This window comes from Sceloporus occidentalis, unplaced genomic scaffold, assembly GCF_023333645.1.
Source record: "Sceloporus occidentalis isolate IW3139 unplaced genomic scaffold, rSceOcc1.0.p SCAF_27, whole genome shotgun sequence".
Taxonomy (NCBI): Eukaryota; Metazoa; Chordata; class Lepidosauria; order Squamata; family Phrynosomatidae; genus Sceloporus; species Sceloporus occidentalis.
Window position 1 is genome coordinate 9159876 of NW_028317007.1, and position 26552 is coordinate 9186427.

Sequence of the window (26552 nt, forward strand, 5' to 3'; positions counted from 1 at the left end):
CTCTGTAACTCAAGGTATTATTGATCTTATCATTCACACCATGGTTCCTTTTCGTGTTTTTCCCCTGCTTCTCTAGTATAGCTTAAGCCTTGATAAATTTGCAACTAACAAAGCAAAGTTCTGGCCTTTCTTATAATAGTTTTGTTTCTTGTTATGCCTGCCTCATTTTTTCCAAATAGATTGAAATAATTTAATATAAATGATGTAAACTTTTTATTAATTTTGTGAGCACAGTGTTATGAAAATGTATTGATTCGGCAAAAGCTTGGATTTATTTTTTTTTTAAGTTTTGTATCGCTATTTTTCTTTATGTTTTTTATTTTAATATTAGTGGCCAGACTCCAGCAGAGTCTGATTTCCAGCTATTGGAGATTGCGCGCCGGTTGGAGCTGTATGGGGTGAGACTGCATCCAGCCAAGGACAGAGAGGGAACGAAGATTAACCTGGCAGTGGCCAACACGGGCATTCTTGTTTTCCAGGTATGTAACATGTTACTCTTGTAACTTCAATGCCACATTCTCTTGCCTTCACAATGCATAATTTCTGGTTAAATGTTTTAACCTCCCTTCAGTTTAGACTTTTTTTATTTAGACGAGACATATAAAAACAATTGGGGTGAAGTTGCTTGAGATTTTAGAAGATTTGTTTCTGTAAGTGAACAGGAGGGAGTAGGCTTCCGCACCCCATGGGCCATTCGTTACCTTACAGAAGAGGTTGTGTGTCTTTTGGCACTGGCTTCACTAATTCAGCGCTCTCTGGTTTCTTCCTGATGTTTCCTGAAGGTTTTTTCCTTGTAATTACGTTTATAGACGCTAAGGCATTTTATAGGGTAGCAAAGCCTTTACGGAATATTGACACAATGACTGTATCCTTTCTGCGCCCTTTTGTGTGTTGTCCTTTTTGGCTGATACCAGCTATAGGGTGCGCAAAGAGTGTGTGTATGTCTGCAGTATATTCATAGTCTGTACACAGTTAACGGGTTGCAAGCATGGGGTAAAAGTAGACAGCTTTTAATGCTCCAGTGATATACACCTGAAGTTAAATAAGCATTTAAAGAAAACATCCTCATCCTTTATTCCTCAGTCTATAATTGAAACATGTTTGTGTTCCCTTTCCAGGGCCATACAAAGATAAATGCATTTAATTGGGCAAAAGTTAGGAAGTTGAGTTTCAAGAGAAAACGGTTTCTCATAAAACTAAGGCCAGATTCAAACGTAAGTATAAAAAAAATATATATATATATATATTTTAAATATCTGTTTGCTTAATGTTTAAATTACATTCTGTATAGTTACATCTGTAACTCCCTTAACAGGTATGAATCAGATCTGCACTCTTGTTTAACTGAGCACATTTTAGATTTGTACTAGGAATGCACCGAAATGAAAATTCTGCACCGAAACTGAAAATAACTGGATTTTCAGACATTTTTTTTTTATTTATTTTGGCATTTTGCCGATTTTCAGCCGATGTGCTCCGCTTCGGTGCATCCCTAATTTGTACTGTAATGCTGTGTCTCTTACATTATCAAATGTACTGAGTAGTCCCGAAATCTCACAATCGATTACTCTTCGGTTTGCCAATAAAGATATCATCTTTGCCAGATTTTCTTGCGCTCTTAAACAACAGTGTCCTGTAAAATACCGCTATATATACCTCATGTTGTGTGACACTGCTGTGTCAGAGCGAAGTACCTTTAAGTATTTATAGGTTCAGGGAGACTATGGTTCGCTCCTATGTCACTCTTGTAAATCTCAAGTGTCCATGACAAGCCCAACCTGAGCTGAGCAGAAGAGGATTTTTGTTTTGTGTTTTTTAAGCAGATACCGAACCGTTCACACAACCCCTCACCTGTGTATTTCCGTATGAGAAATCGTGAGGTTATTACTAATTTAGGCCAGACCAAGTTAAAATTAGTCATTCCAGACCAGACATTAGGCAATCATGTCTCTGTAGTCTTACTGCTGCTGTCTAACTCTCTTAAGCCTGGTATATAAATCTATGGAAAGATTTACCTTGTGTTTCTACAACAGTCTGTAAGTTTTGTTTTATTGTTTAGCACACAGCTGCACAGTCATGTTTACACTTTGTATCTGTATACTATCAAGCGAAGAAGTGCAGTTAGTAATACGATAGGGTAAATTAAGGTTTTGGAAGCAAAAATCACATCGTTTTGTATTTGAGAAAAGGCGGCCGGGTGCACATTGTCTTCCACTTTTCTAACAGAGTTCTTACCAGGACACTCTGGAGTTTATGATGGCGAGTCGGGATTTTTGCAAATCGTTTTGGAAAATATGTGTAGAGTACCACGCTTTCTTCAGGCTCTTTGAGGAACCCAAGCCAAAGCCCAAACCAGTTCTTTTTAGCCGAGGTTCATCTTTTAGGTTTAGGTGAGTAAATTAAATTATTTGTATTTCGTAGCTAATATTTTCTATTTTATGATATCGGTGAAACTTACACAGCAAGTAATAAAATACCAATCGCTTTCTAGGTTTCCGTTTATATGTTTTGTGTTTCAATGAAATCTTAATATTAACACATATTGATATTAAAATAGTGCCCCTGATGTCCAATTTTATTTATTTAATTTTTTAACCAGTTTCTTCACTGTTTGGCATTTTTTGTGGAATTAGAAAATCTTGCTGAGAATATGTTCTTTTAATTAAAGTAGCATGAGGAGTACAATGGCATTCCTACAAATTCCTTTCAAAAGCTCTTGACATTTGTTATTGCTTTAAAAATATAACACACATCACTGTTCTTAAGTCCTCTGCCTTTAGGCACTGTGTTGAACATGCTTGTACTTGCTTCGGGATGTTCAGTATAATCGGGACGTTTTAGCTTTAAGGAACTTGGCCATATTATATGTTTGTCTAAACAGTCTTGTGTAACGTATGTATCACGTTTAAGTTGTGTTACTTGTACGTCATGTGTAACTTGTGTAACACATATGTCCTAAAAAGATTCGGACGCTTGAGTTACTTTTTTTTTTTTTTTTTTTTTTCCTTGTCTTCTCCGGTGCATCTTCTGTAACCTTTTTAACACATTCCACATAAGAAGACAGTTCCTGATCCCAAAATCGTATGTCTAGTAATGCAGGAGGTGGTAAACCCCCATAACTAAACACTGCGTCGAGACTTCACAAAGATACGTGTGCGCGCGTTATTTATAGTATTATGCTTTGGATTTTCAGTGGCCGTACTCAAAAGCAAGTATTGGACTATGTAAAAGAAGGAGGGCACAAAAAAGTGCAATTTGAGAGGTAAGTAATCAACATATGCAACAGTGTCACGTTATTATTAGTAAAAGGCACTTTTTTGATGGTTTCACATGAAAGATCAGACACTGGTTGATTAAATTCCTTTGATCATACCAGGTCCAACCTACCCTGTTTGACCTATTTGAGGACTTGAGCAACTCGGTGCTTTCTGAGGGCTTTCACACACTTTTTAGCACATAGATTTCATGGGAAACCGTTAAAAACTGCTCTATTCAAGAACAATCTTATCTCAAACCTACTTTAATGTTTACTTGCATAGTGTATGTATGACACTAAACTACCTGTGCAAGAAATGTCATAATTTGAAGTGTATTTTAGATTGGAGATTTAGTTTGAGTACATTAACTCCCTGACTTGACTATGCATCATGAAGGGCCAAGCACTGGGAATAGCTTTTGGATGAAGCGCTGAGCTGGTTCTGCATAAAGGATAGTTAGTGAGATGACTTTTAGGCCGGCTAGGCCTTTCCTGCTAGCAAAGTTTCTCAAGTGAACCTAAATAATATACAGCTCTTATGCTGATTCCTTATTTGATGAATAAGCCCATTTATTGTGATTCATAAACACGAAAAAAGTAAATAGTGTGCCATTTATACTTTTATTTTCAGGAAACACAGCAAAATGTGCTCAATCAGAAGTCTTACAATTCATCCGCCTGATCAGATACCGGAGGTGACAAAAGAAGTTAGTAGATCTAATCACCTTTGTCCTACGTAGCCATAGGTTTATAGCTTGTTCCACTTGTCCTACCAAATGCTAGCATTTCCAAGTTTGTGTTTCAAAATAGTACCCAAAGCTTGGATCTCCCTGTCTTTATACTTCCTCAGACTACAGTTTGAAAAGTGGCAGCTGACACTCTCACCAATACTTTAGTGCAACGGCACTTGTGTGTGTATATGTAATATATATCGTTTTATGTTTGTTTTTTTCTTCCTTCCTGTAGAGTTCTAATATAACATTAACACAAATAACTCAGCCAGATGAGATACAGTCTTTAAAACAACAGAAAGAAGATAAGGTAGCGGCAGATACATCGGTACAACGCAAGAGCCCGTCTCCCAAGAAAAGCCCTCTGGACAGGAGAGCACAGGAGGGAGCAACTCTAAAGATTGATGGTGAAGATGGTGTCAAAGACCATACGCAGCACAACGTTAAGAACGCACACCAGCCAAGCACAGGTCCAGCATCCAGGGCTGCTCATGGCAGCAGCACCTCTATACCTTACATTGACTGCAGTGATGTAGATAGCGAGTATGATCTTCACCGAGTGCTTTTAATCCGCTCCCAGTCTCAAACAAATGACAATTATGAGGGTGATTTCCAAAGTAGTAACGGAGTCTACCGAACAGATGAATATCTGAAACGTACTAAACTGCGTCAGCAAATATCCTCTGTCCGGTCGTCATCTAACATTATTGAAGAGTATATTAATGATGAGCCAGTTGGCCCATCGTTTTACGCAGGGGGTAGTCCCAAAATGCCCATGCACAGTTCTTTAATTGATGAAATATTCAACAGCCCAGACAGGCGTAGTCCCTTGGCCACTCCTTTTCCTCCTAGTAGCAAGGGATCAAGTCCAAATATGAGTTTTAATAGACCTGAATACCAGTATCCAGAAAATGGATACAATTACAATAGTGAGAACGGAAATCTAGAAGATGATGATGGCAGTGTATGTTATGGGTATAGTAGAGTCCGTCCATCTTTACAGCAACAAGGCATTCAGAAACTACAGAAAGTGTACCATAATCGTTCTGAAACCGATCCCTTTATTTTAAGTCACATAACCTCAACACCAGCACAAGATCACAGGGCAGAAGAGCAAAGGCTTCATCATCTTGCCAAAATGGCTGAGTTGGAAGCAAAAATGTTGTCAAATGGGGTGTATGATGGTAGGCAGTCTAAATACAGTCCAGTCTTGCGTTCTAGAGGTATGGCGGAAGACCATGTGGGAGCTGTGCCAATGGTTGATGGTTCAACCAGCAGTGGGAGTGAGACTAGCGATACCGATTCAGATGTAGTTGATTCCTTCAGTCACCCTCTCGTGTATGGTAATCCAATAGTCTTAAAGTCTTCACCTATGCCTAGAAATAACCTATCTTTTGGTAGCCTTCAGCTGGAAGAATATGCAGAGATAAATGATGAGGATGATACAGTCCTCAGTTTCAGTGATGAAGATGGGGCACATGTTTTCAGCTGCTAATTGGTCACTTTGATAGCAAAGTGCCATTTAAGCATTTCCATGCAGTGAGCCTGAATGCGCACTGTGGTACGTGTTAGTGTGGTTTAGTAACAGAGTGAGGTGCAGTGTTGTAGAAATAGCTAACACTTTAAGCTGATCTAAGTTTTTTCTAGGAAAAAGGCAATTGTGTTATATGTTAAATCGTGTAGTTTAGTATTACACTTTTTGTAAAGATGTTTTGTAGTTTTGGTATTAGCACTTAAAGTAGTGATTAAAGATAACCTCAGTTTATCAGGGTAGACATAGACCTACTTTTGCACTAATTCAATGTAAATGTAGATGATAGTATAATGTCACACCTACTTTTAACCCTTCTGAGTGCCAAAAAGGGGACAGTGTTTGGTGTGCAAACTGTGGCACTCAAAAAGGTTAAGATTATCATATGAAAATAAGTTTTTTGGTGGTGAATGAATCTTTAGTGCCAGAAATCTACATTAAGCCATGATCCTCTGGTAAGGTAAATGCTGCAATTGTTCTACACCTTCACAGTGCCTGTACCTTAATAGGTAACTTTACATTTACGATATGCAAGGAACAGGATATTTCCGCACTACAACTTATACAGATATAGCATTTACTGTTTTAAACATTCGATCCACAAATTGGCGTGTGTGTATATGTGTGTGTGTATATATATGTATATATATATATATATGTATATATATATATATATGTGTATATATATATATATATATGTATATATATATGTATATATATATATATGTGTATATATATATATATATGTATATATATATATATATATATATATGTGTATATATATATATATATATATGTGTATATATATATATATATTCACACACGTTCCTTTCACTTGCCATGTGGTCATAGGAATGAATGTTTTTGGGTAACATAACTAGGCAAACCGTTTCCATTTACTGCTACATATATTTCTCTCCCGCATTTAGAATTGATTGTTGTCTTGCATGCATGGTGTGGTACCCACGATTATATTTCTTTTTAGCGTGTTTAGATCCAATAATTTTTTTTTTGACAGTTGTTAGACCTAGTTATTGTTCCAAAAAAGAATGTTCAACTAAATCTCAAGAAGCAGGGCATTCATGGAAGAGCCTCTTACTTTACTTGTTCTGTATGTGCATGCTTTTTTCCTTTAGCAAAAAATGCAAACTGAAAGATCCCATGACATGTGAATCAACATACCTTTTTATATAAAATGGTTGATTGACTAGATAATACAACTGATGTAATAACATAAGTATACATGTTTAAAGTCCATAGAGCTAATTCACAGATTACTTTTTATGGTTCAGCCAAGCAGTTGACTCCGGTGTCTGTGGGTCACACACTGAAGATTTGCATTCATTGTAGTCTTCACATAGTCCTTTTATAATCTGGATCTTAAGTTAAACAATATATTCTATAGGTCCGCACTCCACGTGTTGTAAACTAGAGTGTAACGTAACAAGATGGTTTTGAGTGCTTACTTGGAGTGGTGGCAGGGCCAGCTCTGGGGTCTCTATCGCCCTAGGCAAATTGTTTCCAACACCAACTCCTGCATTTGGTTGCTTGCTAGCTGGAATAAATCTTGCGAAAGCCTCCTGTACATGGCATCTAGTTTGTCGATATCGTAGAGCCCACCACAGCGGTGTGGTATTGTACATTGTATTTAATCAGGTTTTTGTGAGCAGCAAAGCCCCTACCACCTTGGAGTCTCACCAAATAGGGTTTCAGTACAAAGCTCCAGAAACGTCGTCATTTAAAGATCGTTGCTATGGAGGAATCATGTAACTTACTAAGTCTTGCCTGCATTGTACTGCCAGCATTGGGTAGACTTAGTAAGGCCTATTTTTGAAGAGGTGTTGAATACAGGTTAAAGTCACAATTTTTTTTTTTTAACCTTTTCTGCGTAACATAGCATTCATTCTTAACCAACTTGTAGTAGAAGAGATGATATTGAAGAAAGTAGGCATTAGTGATTGACCAAAAAATGCCCACCTGGCAGCAAAGCCAGACACAGTGTTTGTAATTGTAATTTTAGTCGTAGCAATTCTGGCCTCTTTTATTCTGTGCAGCCTTCCCATGAACATGCATTATAAGGAATAAAAAGATGGTGTCCAAGCACTCTCTTCTCACCAAGAGTATTATTTTGAAGAGAATGATGTAAGTTTTAAAGTGCTTTCATGCTTGAAAAAGAATCGGATGTTTTCTGCCTTCCAGTGCAACATGTTATGTGATTCCCTGTTTCTTCCAATGATTGAAAATAACATGCAACCAACGTAAGAAAGATTGATACCTAAATATTCAGAGTCGATTTGTGTTATAAAGTACATGTGAACGCTTCCACAATGTACCTCTGAAAGCAGAAACATAGAGAGTTGGAATGCAACTGATACATTGGCTGAGTTATGTTGGTTGATGGACTAAAGGTGTCCATTGATTGATTCATTATTTTTTAACATAAGAAAACCAAAATGATTGCATAATGCCTGATGGTTTCTGGCTAGAGAACTTTCATGATTATGAGAATAGTCGGTAAGAGCGAAGATGTGCATTGAGGTCTGGCTGGACCCGGTTTGGTATCATGACAGCTTCTTGATTGGATATATTTGCTTCTGGACAGGACCAAACACTCAAGTCCTTAATGCTTTTAGTCCTGTGTGGACTTTTGGGACTCTAGCATCTACTACTTCCATCCAGTCAACTGTGAGCTTCTTGTCCTCATATTGGAATCATGATTGTAAGGTAGAATATCGCATAAATGTGAGCTTGTACATGAGCCATCAACATATCGGAATATTTAAACTCTAGATTCTCTTCCCAGGTTATTTAATTAACATTTTCTGATATTTTGCTGTATATCTAATTCTAGTGCAATAAAATGATCCTAGTAATCCGTAGGGCTTTTATGCCAGTATATCTATTCATGTATGGCACTGCCAGTCAGTACAATATGTACAATAATCTGTAGGGTCACAGAGTGAGGAAACCCTCTATTTTTGGAAGCTTTTGTGCTGGTTGATTGCAAACTAAAAATACTAAAGAAAAACTTATGTATTTACTGAAAAGAATCCCATCTTGCATTAGCACCACAGCACACGCAACCTGCATTTGCTGCTTCTACCTCATCCCTTTTTAAAGATAAACCCCTCTTTATCATCTACTTTTCTGGGAAGTTCATTCTCATTTTTGTCATTTGTTAACTTTGAATGCGGATATTTTTCTGTATTTGGAAGCATTGCTTTGGATGGCATTTTTCTCTCGAAAGCAGGTGGGATTGGGAATATCTTTGTCTTGTGTTTATCCTCGAGCATGTGTTATCCTCTGTTACTCACATTATTCTGGATCTTGTTTGCTTTTGAATACCTTTTTATGCGCTAATCGTTTCAGTGTCAGAGAGGTGGGCCGTGCATCTCCTTGTGGTCATCCATGGCACTGAGGCAGGAAAAGATGCCTACCCATGCTGCAACAGTGACCCTGTTCTTATTGCATTTCATGTCTACTTTTAGAACCAGGTTTGGGTAAATTTGGGCCACATTTTTGAGCCACATTCATTAGCTTTAAGTTTTAACCCCTTAAGGACAATGGGTTGTCCTTAAACCCATTAAAAACAATGCATTGTGGAGTTTTGCGATTTTGCGTTGACGCCAATGTATTTTATAGCACGCGTTCCATCTTTCCTCAAGTTAGTTAGCCTCCTGTCTCCTTTAACTCCTCCCTAGGCTGCTTCTAGTGAAACCAGGCAGCTTCTTCCGCATGCTCGGCAGCCCTCTCACTGAAGTCATGGAAGCAGCCAATCACATGTACGCTAGCAAAAGCATCAGCGTTTAGATAGCACGCATTTGATTGGCTGCTACTTCTTCCATTGACCAGACTAGGCATTTTACTGAGCATGTGCAAGCCGCGTGCTGATGAATGCTCTCTATTTTGCGGTGACTGGTGCGGGAGTTAAACTGACAGAAGTTTTATTTTTCAAGCTCCAGTAACTAAAGAATGCCTGCACTGATTTGAAATGTACTGGAGCAGAAAATAGAATTGCTTTTATGCCAAGGCAATTCTTAACTGTTTTAATTAATAAAAGTAATGATCAAAGTCTGCCAGACTCCCAATGAAATACATTTAGTATGGCCTTCTACCTGTTTCAGCTTATACAGGTAATTATTTAAACCTTTCAATGCTCACTTAAAGTAAAAATCCAATAACCAATTAGGGTATGTGTTGGGAGCCGGTGGGAGCAGTGAGTCTTGCTTGTTCTCTTTTGTATCCAGGTTCACTGTTGCTGATGGGAGGTTGTTTTTTTTTTTACTTTTTTTTCCCTTTTTCGTTTAACTGGGCAGCATCTGTGGCTATAGAGCAACAATGGCTTGTGGTATGGTAGACTATGGGTTATAATTGTATGTTAACTATAGCACTGGTTCATGAAATATTGGGTTTACAATATATTTGTATATATATATATATATATACAAGGGATTAAAAAGCAAAATAAAACCTAAAAGCTAGTGTTGCGCTATGAGCCGTGGATGCTGCCCAAGGTGTTGACATTATGGTCTTTTATTCTGCATTATAAAGCATGTGATTAAATTGGCTGCACTTGTATCATCCGGATTTGTGGATTTCTATGCATGTGATGCACCCACTCCAGGGACATTAACACACTATCCAACTTGCTGTACAACTGTCATTTGTTTATCTGCTTCTGTCAACCCGCTGCCCAGATGTTATCATTTCATAGTCACTGGGTAAGATGAACCGCTTCCTGATCACATGAAACCCTGACGCGGCTTCAGAGATAACGGCTGTGTTATGATTTGGGCTTTTGTGGAACATCCTGCTTTCTGAACTAATGCTTGTTCCCTGGAACCCCCTTCCCAGGTTCAAATTTGTTTATGAAGGTGTCCTAACCTGTTACCCTTGTGGAACTAACATGGGCTTTTAGTAACATCCAATTGACAAATGCCAGAGGAAGTTAAATGTGCCGATGACCTATAAAGATAGTTACCATTTATAACTTGAACAGGACCTAGGTGGTATTTTAAGACAGGTAGTCTATCAAAATAAGTAATACTTCAACGATGCAGTCATAAATATTTGGCAAAATCTAAATGCGAGTTTCACTTCATCTTATGTCAATTAGTATGATATTTATATAGCGTAATATTTATTTCTCTGTGGACGTATTCTAGATCCCTTTAACCCACAATATATCAGTTTTAAGGTCTTTACATTTTTAAGCCTGTGTCGATAGTTTGCATAAAGAATGATTCTAAATTCTATCAACCCGATATATATATAACTAAAACCATCTGTGTTCCCTGAAACCCAAATTCCAGAAGGGTAAATTTAAATTTTGCAAGAGTAAATTGAATAAGTTTGGAACATAGCTTACTGAGTGTTGGTTGTGAACAGAAGATGTAGTGCATGTACTCGAAACGAAGAGGTACCGTGCAAGAAGTCCTGTGTCACAATCGTACCACGCCTCGATTTTCATTAAACTGGAGCTCCCGCTCCATGGTGCTGTGCATGAATGGGTTAAAAAAAAATGTATTGTTTAGAAGAAAGTTTTATAGAATTGTGATTTCAAATTCTATCCTTTTTGGGGCTTTTTCATTGTAATGTTGTGGTCTACAGTGAATAAAATTGACCCGTTCTTTCGTACTTTTCACGATGAAGTTTGAGTTTAATATTTTATTTTTAGAGATAGCTGTACACACTGTCTTTAACCCCTGATGTGCTACACAAAACATAAAACGGTATAGGCTGTCTCCTGGCATAGCGCTCTCTCTAAACTTGCTAGTCGGTGGATCCAGTATGAATTCTCCCAGATGCTTCTATGCTAATAACGCTTGCTCTTTTGGGTATGTCTGAAGGACATTTCATGTGCCTGGATAGAATCACCCTTCCCAGCTCACATTAAGTAATATTAGAGAAGATACTAACCTGGAAAACCTGCGATATAATATCTATACTTACTTGAAAAGCCACATATCTGGTTATTCAGTTTACTATTTACTCTGCGTTGGAATGATTGATAACAAGGAAGAACAAAACAATTACAAATGGCGTTACCTGCTATGTGATATCCATTACTGGCTACCAGTTTGTACACACATAAGCATTCCTTGCCTATACATTTCTTTTCTAGGGGAAGCCCTAGTTCTTAATGTGAACAAGATGCCAATGGCTGGAGTTGAGGCAGGTGCTTTCTTCCATCTGTTAGATTTCCCCAGTCGGTGTATTTCTTGTACTGTGCGCGTTCATGGCTCAGTTACTGTCCTCCAAAAGCACCCATGAAGGGTTATTCAATTAACTTACTGATTATTGTGCATTTCTCTTTATGAAGCAAATAGTCTAGCTATGCTAGGATTTCTGTCCCAAGCTTTCAGTGGAACGTGGAATTCCATCAAAAGGTATACCTCTCGTGTTGTGTTGTAGTACTGGTAGTTTAGTCGGCCTCTCATTTGCTTGACATTCTAAGAAGTGTAATACACTAAAGCCTGTGCGTTGTTATCCTCTAGCAAATGTCCATTAAATAGTGGCTCCCAGGCACTGTTAACCTTCTTGGATAATTGTGCTTGATTTGGCAAAAGCCCATGCCTATTTGGCAAAGTATTAAACGTAGTCTGGATGTGTTAACTTCAGGATTTGTCATTCATGTATGTGATTTAGGCTTTTAGCGAGGCTTGAATGTTAGTGTCCATTGGGTAGATGCTCGTTCTCTAAATATTCGTTTTCATTCTTTACATAGGTTCTTTAACAGGAAGCCCGCATCTTTCAGAACTATCTATAAATTCTCAAGGAGGTATGATTGGCCTGAACTCTTCGTTATCACCAAATCTTAGCCCAGATGGAAAGTCTTCATCACCTCTAATTAGCCCACTGCTTAATGAACCTGTCTGCATCAGAACGGACGACGAAGAAGACAGCCGTAAAAAGGTATTGTTCCATCTACATTCAGCGGTAGTTATGGTATATTTTAAGCAAGTCTGTCAACTCCATAGTGCCAGGGCATTCGATCCTTATAATAAGTTGTAATATAAAACTCCAGTTAAAAAAAAAAATACTCAATGCTCCCTTCGCACCAAAAATTGTGTGGTGTAAGGCTGTATTGAAATATTCGGTACCAATATGTTCAGCGTGTGCTTCTAAAATGAAGGAGGTTTTGTATTCTCTATTGTCTATGTGGGAAATGTCTTCAAAAAAGTTGACAATATACAAAACGGCCCATGTGGCGTTAGTAGATCTGCATGGTTGTGGGCTTTTAAGACTGTGCTAAGGAATATATATGTATACACATACAGTATATGCATACACAGTGGTGTAAAAAGATAATTGCCGTGTGCACCAAGAAACTTTTTTTTGTCTTGGTTTGTTTTCATTTAAAAAAAAAAACAGCTTTCTGACCTATGATCATTAGCTCTTATGAAAGATGACAGCTGGAAGTTGTGGCAGCTAGAGCCAAAGCTCTAATAGGTTACAAGCAGCTGCTTTCATTGTTCAGAAATGATTTTTTTAAGGACTCTTTGCTATACAAGCCTTTCTGCAAATATGCAAATACATAATGCAAGTTTCCATTAAGGACCTTTATATATTAATAATGTACTGTACAATGTAAAAAAATGTTAAAAAATCTGGTTACCCATGTTAAAACTAAACTAATTCGAAGTGGGGAAAAAATGCTAAATTATTAAAGTGGTTCATTAAATTCAGTTTTGTTTCACAATGTCAATAGGTTTAAAATAAATTTCACATTAACTTTGGGCATCAACTGTAGCAGTGACTTTAGTATGGTGATCTACAGTAATTATTCAGGGCCTTTTTGTATTCTGATTTGAGTCTTTGTCTGATTTTGATTGCTCTTCACATGTGCCTGTTGCAGAGATGTCCAACAGACAAAGCATATTTTATTGCCAAGGAGGTTTCCACCACAGAGTGCACTTACCTGAAAGACCTTGAAGTTATCACAACGGTAACGTATAACAGTTTGTTGTGGCCAAAGTATACACAGTCTGCATATACACCGATCAGCCATAACATTATGACCACCTGCCTGATTTTGTGTAGGTCTCCCTTTTCCCAACCAAAACAGGCCTGACCCGTTGAGGCAGGAACTCCACTAGACCTCTGAAGGTGTACTGTGGTGTCTGGCACCAAGACGTTAGCAGCAGATAGCAGCAGTCTTATCAGTTGCGAGGTGGGGCCTCCATGGATGCGTCCTGGTGCCATGTGTTCTCCATATAAGCGACACATGCAAGTGATATAAAATAAAACTTGATTAATCAGACCAGGCCACCTTCTTCCCTTGCTCCGTGGTCCAGTTCTTTTTCTCACCTGACTATTGTTAGGCGCTTTGAGCAGTGGACAGGGGTCAGTATGGGCACCCTGACTGGACTGTGGCTACGCAGCCCCATACCCAACAAGCTGAGATGCACTGTGTGTTCAGACACCTTTCTATCAGAACCAGCTCACTTGCCTAGGTTACTACAATTTTAAGAATATGAATGGAATAGGGGCATATTGTAAAATAATTGTATAAAGTGTACATTACCCAGTTACGCAACAATTTCAGATTGCTAAATGTGCAGCATCCATAATGTTTGCATGCTCATAGCGGTTACATTGTTATGAGAGTTAAGTTTTTGATATAATATCACAGGACTAATCCTGGGTGTAAATGTGGAATTCTCATGACCAATGGGATAGAGCTTTTGACTGTGTGGGCCATAGGTAATACAGACCGAGTGGGAAGTGAGTGATGTCTAGTCATTCGGCCCTTTGATGGTTGGAAGTTGGCATATGAAATGTAGTATCAGTATGGTGGAACCAGTCAGGGAATATTCTTAAATATGTGTAGGATTTTCTGTTAGTTATATTTTTATTTTAGGTGTCATCAGTACCGTATTTGCTCGATTATAAGACGAGGTCTTATAATCGGGGTCGTCTTATAATCAGACCTCAAATAGGTCTGACTATGAGGCGACTAAGATCCAGATCCCCCGCAGCTGCAGGGGACCTGGATCCTCCTGTCTAACCCCCACCCCCACCCCATCTACACGCTGCCCCGGCTACATGACAGGGGAGTCAGAAGCACTGGTAAGTTGGGGGGGGGGCAGGGGAGTGTTAAATGAGGGGCATAAGGCATTTCTGGAGGCAGAGTGTTCTATGAAATGCCTTTTAACCCCCTTAATGCCACTTTGCCTCCAGAAATGCCTTTTTAACTCTCTATACGCTCTCTGCCTCCTGAAATGCCTTAAACCTCCCTATATGCCACTCTGCCCCATAATATGCCTTTTAACCCCCTTAATGCCAGAGTGGCATATAGGGGTATAAGGCATTTCTGGAGGTAGAGTGGCGTATAGGGTTAAAAGGCATATCACGGGGCACAGTAGCATTTAGAGGGTTAAAAGGCATATCATGGGGCACAGTGGCATATAGGGGGTATAAGGCATTTCTGGGGCAGATGTGCATAACTGGGGGGGCAGGTTGGAAAATAGAAGGAAATAAAACCAAAATATTTTTCTCAATCATAGCTTTTATTTAAAAAAATTGTTTACATGAATTAACATTTACTGGTAAAACTTTTTTCCTATAGGGTCGTCCTATATTCAGTCTTTTTCTTTTTTTTCTTAAATTAATATTCAGATTTGGGGGGTCGTCTTATAATCGAGCAAATACGGTATTTCTTAACTGTAATCGGATTGGATATCACACATTTTTTGGCTTTTTTTTTCCCCCACAGTGGTTCCTGAAGGCACTAAACAAAGACGACTCCATGCCAGAATCCCTAAAAACCCTCATGTTCTCCAACTTTGAGCCAATACATAAATTCCACACTGGTTTCCTAAAAGAAGTTGATCAGAGGCTTGCTCTTTGGTAAGACATGTCACATTTTACCCGAATATGTTTCGGTAAAGCAAATTAAATTCAAACAAAGTCCAAACTACAAAAAAAACTCCCAAGGTAAGGTAGATCTGCTGTACCCCCAGTTACTTCTGATTCTGCGTTAGAGCAGGAACATTCACACATATAGAGGTAACTCTGTTTCTTCTGTGACTCCCTGCATACCTTATAACATGATGGAATTTTATAAATACCACAACAGTTATGCCATTAGGTTTGCACATGAATCTATTAAATTATATAAATTGTATAAATATTTTTTTTCTGCAGTGGGTTTATATATATATATTTTTTATTTTTTTTTTTTACTATAAAAACTATACGAGTAGTACAGTACTTTTTTTATTTTTTGCTTTTCTTATCACAGGGAAGGAAGATCAAATTCTTACATGAAATCTGAAAATCAAAAGATTGGGGATATTATGCTGAAGAACATTCAGGGTATGAAGGTACTGTGGAATATTTAATATCTTTTGGCATTCAACATCAAAAGGCCACACTAGTTTCTCTGATTAGGAAATCGTAATACCGTATTTGCTCAATTATAAGACAAGGTTTTTTCCAGAGCAAATGCTCTGAAAAATACCCCTCGTCTTATAATCGGGGTCGTCATATAATCAGACCTCAAATAGGTCTGACTATGAGACTAAGATACAGATCCCCGCAGCGATGCAGGGGACCTGGATCCTCCTGTGTTATGCCACCCCAATTTACCGGTGCTTCTGAGTCCCCGGTGCGTAGTCCGGGCAGCGTGTAGAGCTCTACGCAATTCGCGTACACAACTCCCGCTGCAGCCGGGAGGAGGTGCGGTTAGCAGCGGGGGTTGTCTGCGTCCATCACGCAGACCTTCCCCGGCTGTCAGAGTTCCCCGCAACGGGGCGGCCGGGGAACTCGGACAGCCGGGGAAGGTGGTGCACAGTGGCATATAGAGGGTTAAAAGGCATATCATGGGGCACAGTGGCATTTAGAGGGGTAAAAGGCATATCATGGGGCACAGTGGCATATAGGGAGGATTAGGTATTTCTGGGGCAGAGTGGCAAGCCAGGGGGCAGATGTGCATAACTGGGGGGGCAGGTTGAGAAAAAAAGAAATAAAAACAAAATATTTTTCTCAATCGTAGCTTTTATTAAAAAAAATTGTTCACATAGTTTACATGAATTAACATTTACTGATAACTTTTTTCCTATAGGGTCGTCTTATATTCAGGCTTTTTCTTTTTTTTTTTTCCATAAATTAATAATCAGATTTTGGGGGGGTCGTCTTATAATCGAGCAAATACGGTATTTAATTTTTTAATAATGAAAATAGTTTTAATTTTCTTCCTAAAGTAAATCACGTTCTTTATGATTCTTTAATAACCCACATGGTATATGCACTTCTTAAATATCTACTGTACAGCATAGCATAATATACTGGTACTATATAAATCAATAAATGCACTGATCACATGTACTGGATTGTAATCTTGCAAGAGTAAGACCTCCTTCATTACCTGTGGGTCTTAAAGGTGTGTTAATCTTATTGTCCATTTTGTAATTGTCCATTTTGTAAAGTGTCCTTGTTATATACAGAATCTGCTGAGATTACCTCTTCTTTTTTTATTTCTATTAGAAAAGTGTCAGACAGCTCCCGCCTGAAACAATAATAATACATTTCTTAAAAATGACCGTTTTAGCAGGGAATGGATGTTTTTCCTGCTAAACCTGCTACAAGTTTTATTGCAGTAGAACAATGGGGGTTCTATCAACATTAAATTGCACCCAAAAAAAGATATATATATTTTAGGCAGAATTCATTAATTGAACTACTTCAAGGAAATGTGCTTCTGTCTAGATTAAATAAGCTTTTTGCATGTCTCATTATGCTATGTGCAAGGTTGCTTGCTGGAAAATGTGAATATGTGATTTGAGGAGCACGTATGCTTGAAAGCAAGATATTTCAGCAGCTCATTAAATAAACTAGTTCTGTTTCCCTCATTAGTGAATACACTTAAAGGTCAGAGGAAACCAAGGCATCAAACCGGGGGATAATTACCTTTTAAATGTATAAAAAGTCTGCTTTAAGAAAATGAATAATTAAAATATAATCAATTTAGAGACAAAGTGTCGAGGAAAATGTGTTTTCATATAGAATTATTGCAGGGTTTGCTTAGGTAGCATTACAGTGAAGTAGCGCAAAGCCTAGAACAAAGAGTAATGATAACTATGACGGAGTGATATTGAGAGAGAGATATATTTATATAGCTATATATAGTTGTACATGCACCTATGTATTTACTAACTCCCATCAATTAATCCATTATATTTCTCCCTTTCTGAGGCTAAATGCGAAAATGAATTATTCAAGAAGGAAGCTGGTAGCCCTCCGCTTGTAGCAGAACTGAATTATTTGTAGTCAATGCAGATTGAGAAGCAAAGGGCTTTTATCATCAACTAATGATGTGGTCTCATCAGCAAGTGCATTCGTTTGGTTGCTTTGCACACATGGCTGACACTCCGTGTCTGTGACATCTGGAATCATATCTATAGGCCATTCTTTGCACAGTATTTATTTCAGGACCAAAAAGTATATGCATCTTGGATCTCTATGACATAAAATCATATCATATATTACATGTTTACAATATATTACATTTAATATTCTGTTTCCATTTCATTCATTGAGCCAAATACCAAGAACATGCATATGTAGCTCTTGTGACGGTGCAAAGGTGCAGGTTTGAAGTCTCCTATTGAAAATTTATAATTTGACTTTACAGCAACTCACAAGTAATCTCCAGAAACATTACGAGGCGCTGATGGAGCTTGAGAAAGCAATTAAAGCCTCCCGCAAGCTGGAAATCGTGTGCCGGGACTTTGAGCAGGAGAAGGTTTGCTATTTGCCTCTGAATAGCTTCCTTATCCAGCCATTGCACCGACTAATGCACTACAAACAGATCATGGAACGGCTGTGCAAACACTACTCTCCAAATCACCCAGACTTCAGGGATTCCCGAGGTGAGAACTGCCTAAAGTAGAACTTTTACCCCAAATAATTCTAGCTGCTCTCCTGTAACTTGCCATTTTAGCATCTATATAATGGTTCAGTGATCATCAATTTCCCAGCCAACACCTACACAAGGTTTATGCGTATTTATTATGTGTTAGTTCATGGTTCTATGCTCAATAAACCAATGCTGCTTATTACAATGTACAATGGTTTTATGTGCCATTATATACAAGTTTTTTTTTTCTTTTCTTTGTAATGCACAACCGTGTTTTTCTTTTTCCTCCCCGTAGCTGCTTTAGCCGAAATCTCAGAAATGGTAGCTCAGCTTCACGGTACGATGATCAAGATGGAAAATTTCCAGAAGCTGCAGGAGCTTAGGAAAGATTTGACAGGCATTGACAATCTGGTCATTCCAGGAAGGGTAAGTAATGGCTGGCCTTCTAACAAGTAAAGTTTGTCTGACTGCTCCTTTTAGCTGCCTGGAGGAAAGTCAATGCCTTCCAGACCCTTCAGTAACACAGTTTTGTAATTCAATGGAACCAAGTCAACAGTTCCACCATGATACATCAAGAAAGAGATTTGAAGTCCAGAAAAAGTCTTTCATGTAAAAATGTTAAAACCTCGCCTATGTTCCATGTTTTTATAACTGGTGTAACTCTTGACCATGAATATCATCATGAATATTGTAAGCCTGCGAGCTGGGCTTTCTTTACAGAATCTATCTGTCCGTCCTTTCTAGTTTTATCACACCCTTTGAAAGTGTCTATTGTAAGAAGCTCGGTGTAAATTGCTGGTGTTGCATGAATACAAAAATAATGAAGAAGCCTTGGGAGCTACATACCGTATTTGCTCGATTATAAGACGACCCTGATTATAAGACGACCCCCCAAAATCTGAATATTAACTTAGGAAAAAAGAAAAAGCCTGAATATAAGACGACCCTAAAGGAAAAAAGTTTTACCAGTAAATGTTAATTCATGTAAACTATTTTTTTTAATAAAAGCTATGATTGAGAAAAATATTTTTTTTGTTTTTATTTCTTGTATTTTCCAGCCTGTCCCCCAGTTACGCACATCTGCCCCCAGGCTTGCCACACCAATATGGCACTGTGGCCCATGATATGCCTTTTAACCCTCTATATGCCACTGTGCCCCATGGTATGCCTTTTGACCCCCTATATGCCACTCTGCCTCCAGAAATGCCTTATACCCCTATATCCCATTCTGGCATTTAGGGGGTTAAAATGCATATTATGGGGCAGAGTGGCATATAGGGAGGTATAAGGCATTTCAGGAGGCAGAGTGGCATTAAGGGCGTTAAAAGGCATTGTATAGAGCACTCTGCCTCCAGAAATGCCTTATACCCCTATATGCCACTCTGGCATTTAGGGGGTTAAAAGGCATATTATGGGGCAGAGTGGCATATAGGGAGGTATAAGGCATTTCAGGAGGCAGAGTGCTCTATTAAATGCCCCCTTAACGCCACTCCAGAAATGCCCTATGCCCCCATTTAACTAACACACACACACTCTCTCCCCCCCCCCTCCCCTCTCCTCTCCTCTCCTCTCTCCTCTCTCCCCTCTCAGCCCTCTCTTACCGGTGCTTCCAGCCGGGGCAGCAGGTTGACGTCGCCTTCTGCTGCAGCCGGAAGGAGGTGGAGTTGGCAGCGGGGGTTTGTATGCGTCCGTCGCGTATACTTTCCCCGGCTGTCAGAGATCAGAGATCTCTGACAGTCGGGGAAGGTCTACGCGACGGACGCAGACAACCCCCGCTGCTAGCCACACCTCCTTCCGGCTGCAGCGGACGTTGTCTACGCGGATCGCGTAGACGTCAACCCGCTGCCCCGGCAATACAGCAGGAAGCACCGGTAAGTGTGTATGGGGGGGGGGTGAGACAGGAGGATCCAGGTCCCCTGCAGCGGTGCGGGGGATCTGGATCTTAGTCTCCTAATCAGACTCTATTTGAGGTCTGATTAGAAGACGACCCCGATTAGAAAACCTCGTCTTATAATCGAGCAAATACGGTATTATAAATAATGCTGGTGTTTAAACTGCTTGACATTAACCCACAGTAAGCATGTGTGTAATTTTACAAGTATTTTGATATGAAGGCTAACTGGTGCCAAAAATGTTCTGAGTGCTTTCATCTGGTGTTCAGTTACAGGAAAATGTGCTATGGTTATGGCTGCTATATACTTGATATGCTGTTTCCCATGTGCTGAGTTTACAGTATTTACTTATTTACAGGGGGCATTGTATGGAAACTCCCATAGATTTCCTTTAAATACTGCAGAGGCAATAGTGCATATTATCTGCTTGCTACAAATCTTTGCTATTTCATTATTCTGGAAAGCACAATTCTTTGGCAGATTTAAAGATTTGCTTTATCTTTGTCTTGATTTTCTTCCTCAGGAGTTTATTCGGCTCGGCAGTTTAAGCAAGTTGTCCGGGAAAGGATTGCAGCAGCGGATGTTCTTCTTGGTACGTGAAATTGTGTGTCTTGCCAGAGAAGTAAGGCGGTTGTTTCCCCGCAGCCTTTGATGGTCATCCTCACGCACGTGGATCATATGACATCTTCCCTGGGTCGGAAGTGTTGCTGCTGTTTTACGATAATAAGAGAAATCATGTTTCATGCGTTTGCTGGCTTTAGTTTCCTTATAAAGCTGCCAACTAAACTTTAGGTAATGACGAAGCAAAACTAATACAAATGAATTTGTGCGTTTCCTTTCCAGTTTAATGACGTCTTGCTGTATACAAGCAGAGGACTGACTTCCTCGAACCAGTTTAAAGTCCATGGGCAGCTTCCCCTTTACAATATGACAGTAAGTTGCACGCTTCTTTATTTTCTGTTTTAAACCTTTGTTGTGTGACCTTTACCTTGTCTCACAAACGCGTTAATTCACAACCAACATTTTAAGACTACAATTGTCCAGTGTTATCCTCAAAAATAAAATACTTTGGCCCCAAAACACGCTGACATTACTTACATGGCCCACTTTTGGGAAGACCTGGACACTTCAGATGGTTGGGATACCTTATAATAAAATAACATAGAACAAGTTTTATTGTGCAAGATTTAAAGACCTTGGATGTGTCTGAATTCCATAACCCTAATACTTACTGACTAATGTCTGTGAGATTTCAGTTGTTAGTATATTCTGCATTCATATAAATACATAGACTTGCTAGTAGAGAAGAACTATTCGGCCATTCTAGTCTGCCTGTTTTTTAGACTTGGCCCTTTATCTGTCCTTGGTCTCATCTTATTTAAATTCCCTCATTGTATTAGCCTCTCAGTAACTAGTTTCAGACTATGATGACCTCTTGTGCTCCCATTTCTCCCCCTTAGAGTTAAACATCCCTTCTGAACTTTAAATTCCTTTAGGTATTTATATATTTCTAACATTTGATCCAGGGATTTATCCCTCTTTTTTTGCAGTGAAATCCATAATGCTTAGCATATTACACATATTTGACTGTAGTGCCTTTTGCATCCTTTCAAATTGAACTTAAATACTTTGTTTGGCCTTTAAAGGTAGAAGAAAGTGAAGAAGAATGGGGCGTTCCTCACTGCCTTACTTTAAGAAGCCAGAACCAGGCTATTGTGGTGGCAGCCAGGTAATTTATATGACAAATTCAGCTTTCCGTATATTGGTATCAGGGGGCCTTGGGAAAATCATATCTTAGAAATAACTGTTTGGGAAAGTACTAACAAACATGGTTGTAAAATGTCCATGGCATCCCCTTTTGTTATTATAGTTGTTACTTATTTTTTCTTTGGTTTCCTTCACAAAAACACAAAACACCAGCACAAGCGATTAATATTATATGTATGTATGTATGTGATAAAAAAAAACCTTGAAAATCACTATATATTAAAGCAAATACCGTTTTTCTCCAGTTCCCGGTCTGAGATGGAGAAGTGGAGAGAGGATATTCAGATGGCTATCAGTCTGGCTGAAAAAAGTGGTGGTCCTATCCCTGAGCTCTTGGCTAGTAGTCCCCCTGATGGCAGTGAGTAAACAGAGCGTTGGCTGAACTGGGGGTCGACTTTACTGTTTTTGTGTTTCTTGATGAAAGGTTGCTGTGTGACGCCACTATTAATAAAACATATCCACCTCTATTGTGAATTTATCCAGCCTGTGTTACGTACGTAACATTTTTATTGAAATATGGGTGCAACTTTTACTTTATAACGGTTTACAACATTTTGCTTATACGTTATATAAAGTCGCTCATTTAACTGGGATGTATATTTTGTAATAAGTAAGCTATGGGGCACTTTGTAAACAATTGTTTTTATTTTTTATGGTAGAGAGCCCTGAGGAAGGACCTGCGGACCAGGAGTCAGAAGATGACTTGAGTTCATCACGCACGTCACTAGAACGTCAGTCTCCACATCGGGGTAATACTACAGTCCATGTCTGCTGGCACCGAAATACTAGCGTATCCATGATCGACTTCAGCTTTGCAGTAGAGGTAAGCTACGCTGTTGCAATCTGGCAGAGAATGGTCTGTATTTATACCATGTACAACCATTTAAAACAAAACTCATCCCACTAGGATATCGGACGTTACGTTTTCTTGTAATGTTTAGCGACTTGATTCCCAATTTAAACTCAAAATAGCACAACATGAATATAAAGTTTGGTGATTTCCAGATACTGACTCTATACGGAGTTTGCCTTCCTTGAAGAGCCATGAGCTGGTCTCTTACTTTCCCAGCGACTTGGCCTTTATCTTACACATGGATTTTTATCACCACGAGTCGTCTTTATTGATATTTTCAGAGTAAGAATAGAACTTGTGATCATTTGTGCTGTGCTGCATAGTATGAGAAATCAATTTGTATACAAATTTATACCAAGCATTGCATATAAATGATCATATGTGCACATACTCTATTTTAATTACAAACCAAGTGCATTAAACTTGAGTTTATATGTTCTAACAGACTGACACAGCTATGTCACATTAAGTGCCAATGATTAGAAAAAGCCTTTGTGAATAGAAGTAAAGAGCTTTTGAATGCACTAGGTGGCAGCAGATGCTTTAACATATTACGTGGAAGACAGCAGTGCAATAAAATACATTTTTCAGGCATTACACCACTCGAGATTTGTATGCCTGATGTTGTCTAACAAAAAGCTTCCCACATTTTACCGATAATGTTGTTATAATTAATTTGCATTATTGCAAGCGTCACCACCTCTGAAACTCTTGGCTTATAAACATTTAACTCCTAGAATCCCTAGATGCTCTATTTTGATACCCAAATCCTTCTTTCTTCCTTGTGGTCACCATTTCCTCATTCTTCATTACCAGTGGGAGCTGGGGTGGTGATGAATGTATGTTTTGTAGGCCTATAGGGTGTTAATGTGTGTAAGCAGATGCTCACTAAACCAAGCAACTGATACATTCTACAAAAATGAAGGTCATATACATAAAGAACAGTGAACTTATTCAAGGTACAAAGGTAGGAGAGCTCACAGCAGAGATCAATCACAAATAAATTTACAGATCTCCGTTACTTTAAATACACCCCAAAACACAGAGAATGCAGGTGACGCGAGAAAGGCTGTGTCTTTTTTCATATGAATTTGTAAGTTTGTTTATCCTGGGCTAGAATTACTCATGTCTATACATGTAGGTCCCTCTTACACATCTGTATTCTATACGACAGAATCAGTTATCTGGAAACCTCCTGAGAAAGTTCAAGAACAGCAACGGGTGGCAGAAACTCTGGGTGGTCTTTACAAACTTCTGCCTCTTTTTCTACAAGTCACACCAGGTAAAACAAAGTGTTTGTTGACTTACGGAGGATGGTTAATGTGCCCGTGAATGTTATGTTTCATGCATGAACATGTATTTCCTATAACTCAGATTATGTGTATGTCCTTCTCACTGTGACAGTAGATATTGCAGCCATACCCAACGGATACTAGGAGAGGCTCTTGCCTCGAATATATTCTCAATTACTGAAAAAACGTGGTTTCTAAAGAATGTCTGCTTTGTTGTGGTGGCACCACTCTGTATATAAGTTTAATGGGTTGGTTGATTATTCGCTGAACATCTCAAATGCTGCCTTTTTGGTCATATTTATATTTATCTGTATTAAATGAGCAGTATGTATATATGTAATGGTCTTCAACCTCGAAGATATAGTTCCAGAATTAGATTTATTCTTTTTTTTGGGTCATGGCCAATACGTTTGTCACAATTAGATACCTAACAAATTGTAATCACAACCTTACAATGTGTGGAACGTGACATTTTCCTTCTGCACATACACGGGCTTTGCACTCTTTGGTGTTCACTCCGTGGCATTTTTTTGTTTTCCTTTTTTATATGTAATAAATATGTAAATGTTTACATCAACTAAAACTACTGTCAGGGCCTGTATATCCCTACAAAACCCTTTATTTGTGCCATGATGGATAGAGCCAGGGCATTTATTACCCTCCCGAATCCAAGTGTAGAATCTAAGCATATGGAATTTTGAACTAGTTCAGATGTTGGATACTTGATAGATCCATAGAGCTTAATCCTAAATGTTTTATCTATACAGGATATTGATAAGCACAAGTCCATCTCTCTTCCATGGGGGACAGGTTTATTCCTCAATATAGTTATATGATCTTATATGTCTGGATAAAAGTGACTTGACTTTCATAAAAATTGACTTAAATCAGTTCAGTAATTTACTCACAGAACATTTTTCTTTAGATTCTTAGATTGTGCCATGGTTCATAATAGTTATAATCGTTCGGCTTGGTTTTTGTAGCACCACATTTATTGATAGCTTTACAGGTATTTGAGACATTTTGGGTTTTTTTTTCCTCTTTTAGGACAATCACCCCTTAGCCAGTCTTCCCCTGCTGGGATATTCACTTACCATTCCCTCTGAATCAGAGAATATTCATAAGGATTATGTCTTTAAACTTCACTTCAAGTCACACGTCTACTATTTTAGGGCTGAGAATGAATACACATTTGAAAGGTAAGAGTGTCAGTCTTTTTCTAGTCAAGCTAGGGCTGTCATAATATGCCGTTCTTTTTCCAGGGGACTTATGCATTTGACATGTTGCAGACCAGCTCATGTAGACCACTGCCCTGCAGTATGTCAGATGTATATGTAATGTAAATGTATCCATAAAAATTGGTGTGTGTGTATGTATATATATATATATATATGTATATATATGTATATATATATTCTAGCCATATTTAGCTGTTTTCATGGAAACAAGAAAATGTCCAACTATTAACATAATAAACACTTGGATTAAATGTAAAACTTGGATTAACAAACACAACGTTCCTTTGGAACACAGGAGTGATGGTTGCTGATAAAGAGCCTCTGTAGATTTATGAAGATATTTCTGTTAAAATAAATAAATAAATCATTTCCAGCTATGATATTCATTTACAACATTAAGAACGTCTTCATTGTATTTCTGATTTTCTGATTAATTTGATATGTTAAGGGATACATTTGCTTTTTCTTTTACAAACAAATACATTTCTAAGTGACCCCAGACCTTTGAACAGTTGTGTGTGAACACTAAGCCTACATATTCCATGGGAAATAATTGCTGCCAATGTATGTTAACTGCCTGATACTTGCCTGCTGAGGTCATTTCTCCTTCTTTTCAGGTGGATGGAGGTTATTCGCAGTGCCACAGACTCGGCCTGTCGCTCTCGCCTTCTGAGTCACAGAGAGACTCACATGTACTAAAAACATTCCCCAGCCCTCAACAGCTGCTCTTTTAAGCAGAAATTTGATACCGACCCCAATTTGTTGTTGAACGATTTTCTAAGGCAAGCAGATATTTCATGGAAGATGGCTGCTTCACAATGACTTTTTCAGGATTATCTGAGCAAAAAAAACCAATTTTTAACGTTTTTTATATATATTTACCTTGTTCTGCTCTAAATTAACCCGTCAACGGCAGCAGGTGGTATATTGTACAATAAATTTTGACATTCTGTTTGAACTTTGTGTGCCAACATTAAAATATATCTTTAGTATAGTGAACAAATGATTAAACTTGTATTGGTACTCGAGTTCTATTTCAGTGTGTGTGCGCGTGTTGACGTGTATACTTAAAAAGGTGTTTGTTTGTTTTTTATTATTATTATTATACAGTATTTGTTTCCAATTCCACA

At 38.5% G+C, this 26552-nt stretch overlaps 1 protein-coding gene across 1 annotated transcript in view; it reads left to right on the top strand.

Annotated features, from left to right (window-relative positions):
• The window catches only part of LOC149299908 (FERM, ARHGEF and pleckstrin domain-containing protein 1-like), a 67429-nt gene extending 41308 nt beyond the window's left edge, over positions 1-26121 (top strand). Inside the window, exons 7-26 of the mRNA XM_089485860.1 lie at positions 332-479; positions 1119-1214; positions 2227-2390; positions 3194-3262; positions 3888-3992; positions 4225-5447; positions 12246-12433; positions 13377-13466; positions 15237-15370; positions 15765-15846; positions 18156-18393; positions 18676-18806; positions 20796-20864; positions 21116-21205; positions 21919-22001; positions 22285-22397; positions 22699-22862; positions 24067-24174; positions 25232-25383; positions 26040-26121. Coding sequence (XP_089341986.1) covers positions 332-479; positions 1119-1214; positions 2227-2390; positions 3194-3262; positions 3888-3992; positions 4225-5447; positions 12246-12433; positions 13377-13466; positions 15237-15370; positions 15765-15846; positions 18156-18393; positions 18676-18806; positions 20796-20864; positions 21116-21205; positions 21919-22001; positions 22285-22397; positions 22699-22862; positions 24067-24174; positions 25232-25383; positions 26040-26121 — 3529 coding nt within the window. The remainder of the gene's footprint in view (positions 1-331; positions 480-1118; positions 1215-2226; positions 2391-3193; positions 3263-3887; positions 3993-4224; positions 5448-12245; positions 12434-13376; positions 13467-15236; positions 15371-15764; positions 15847-18155; positions 18394-18675; positions 18807-20795; positions 20865-21115; positions 21206-21918; positions 22002-22284; positions 22398-22698; positions 22863-24066; positions 24175-25231; positions 25384-26039) is intronic.
• Positions 26122-26552: the final 431 nt, after the last annotated feature.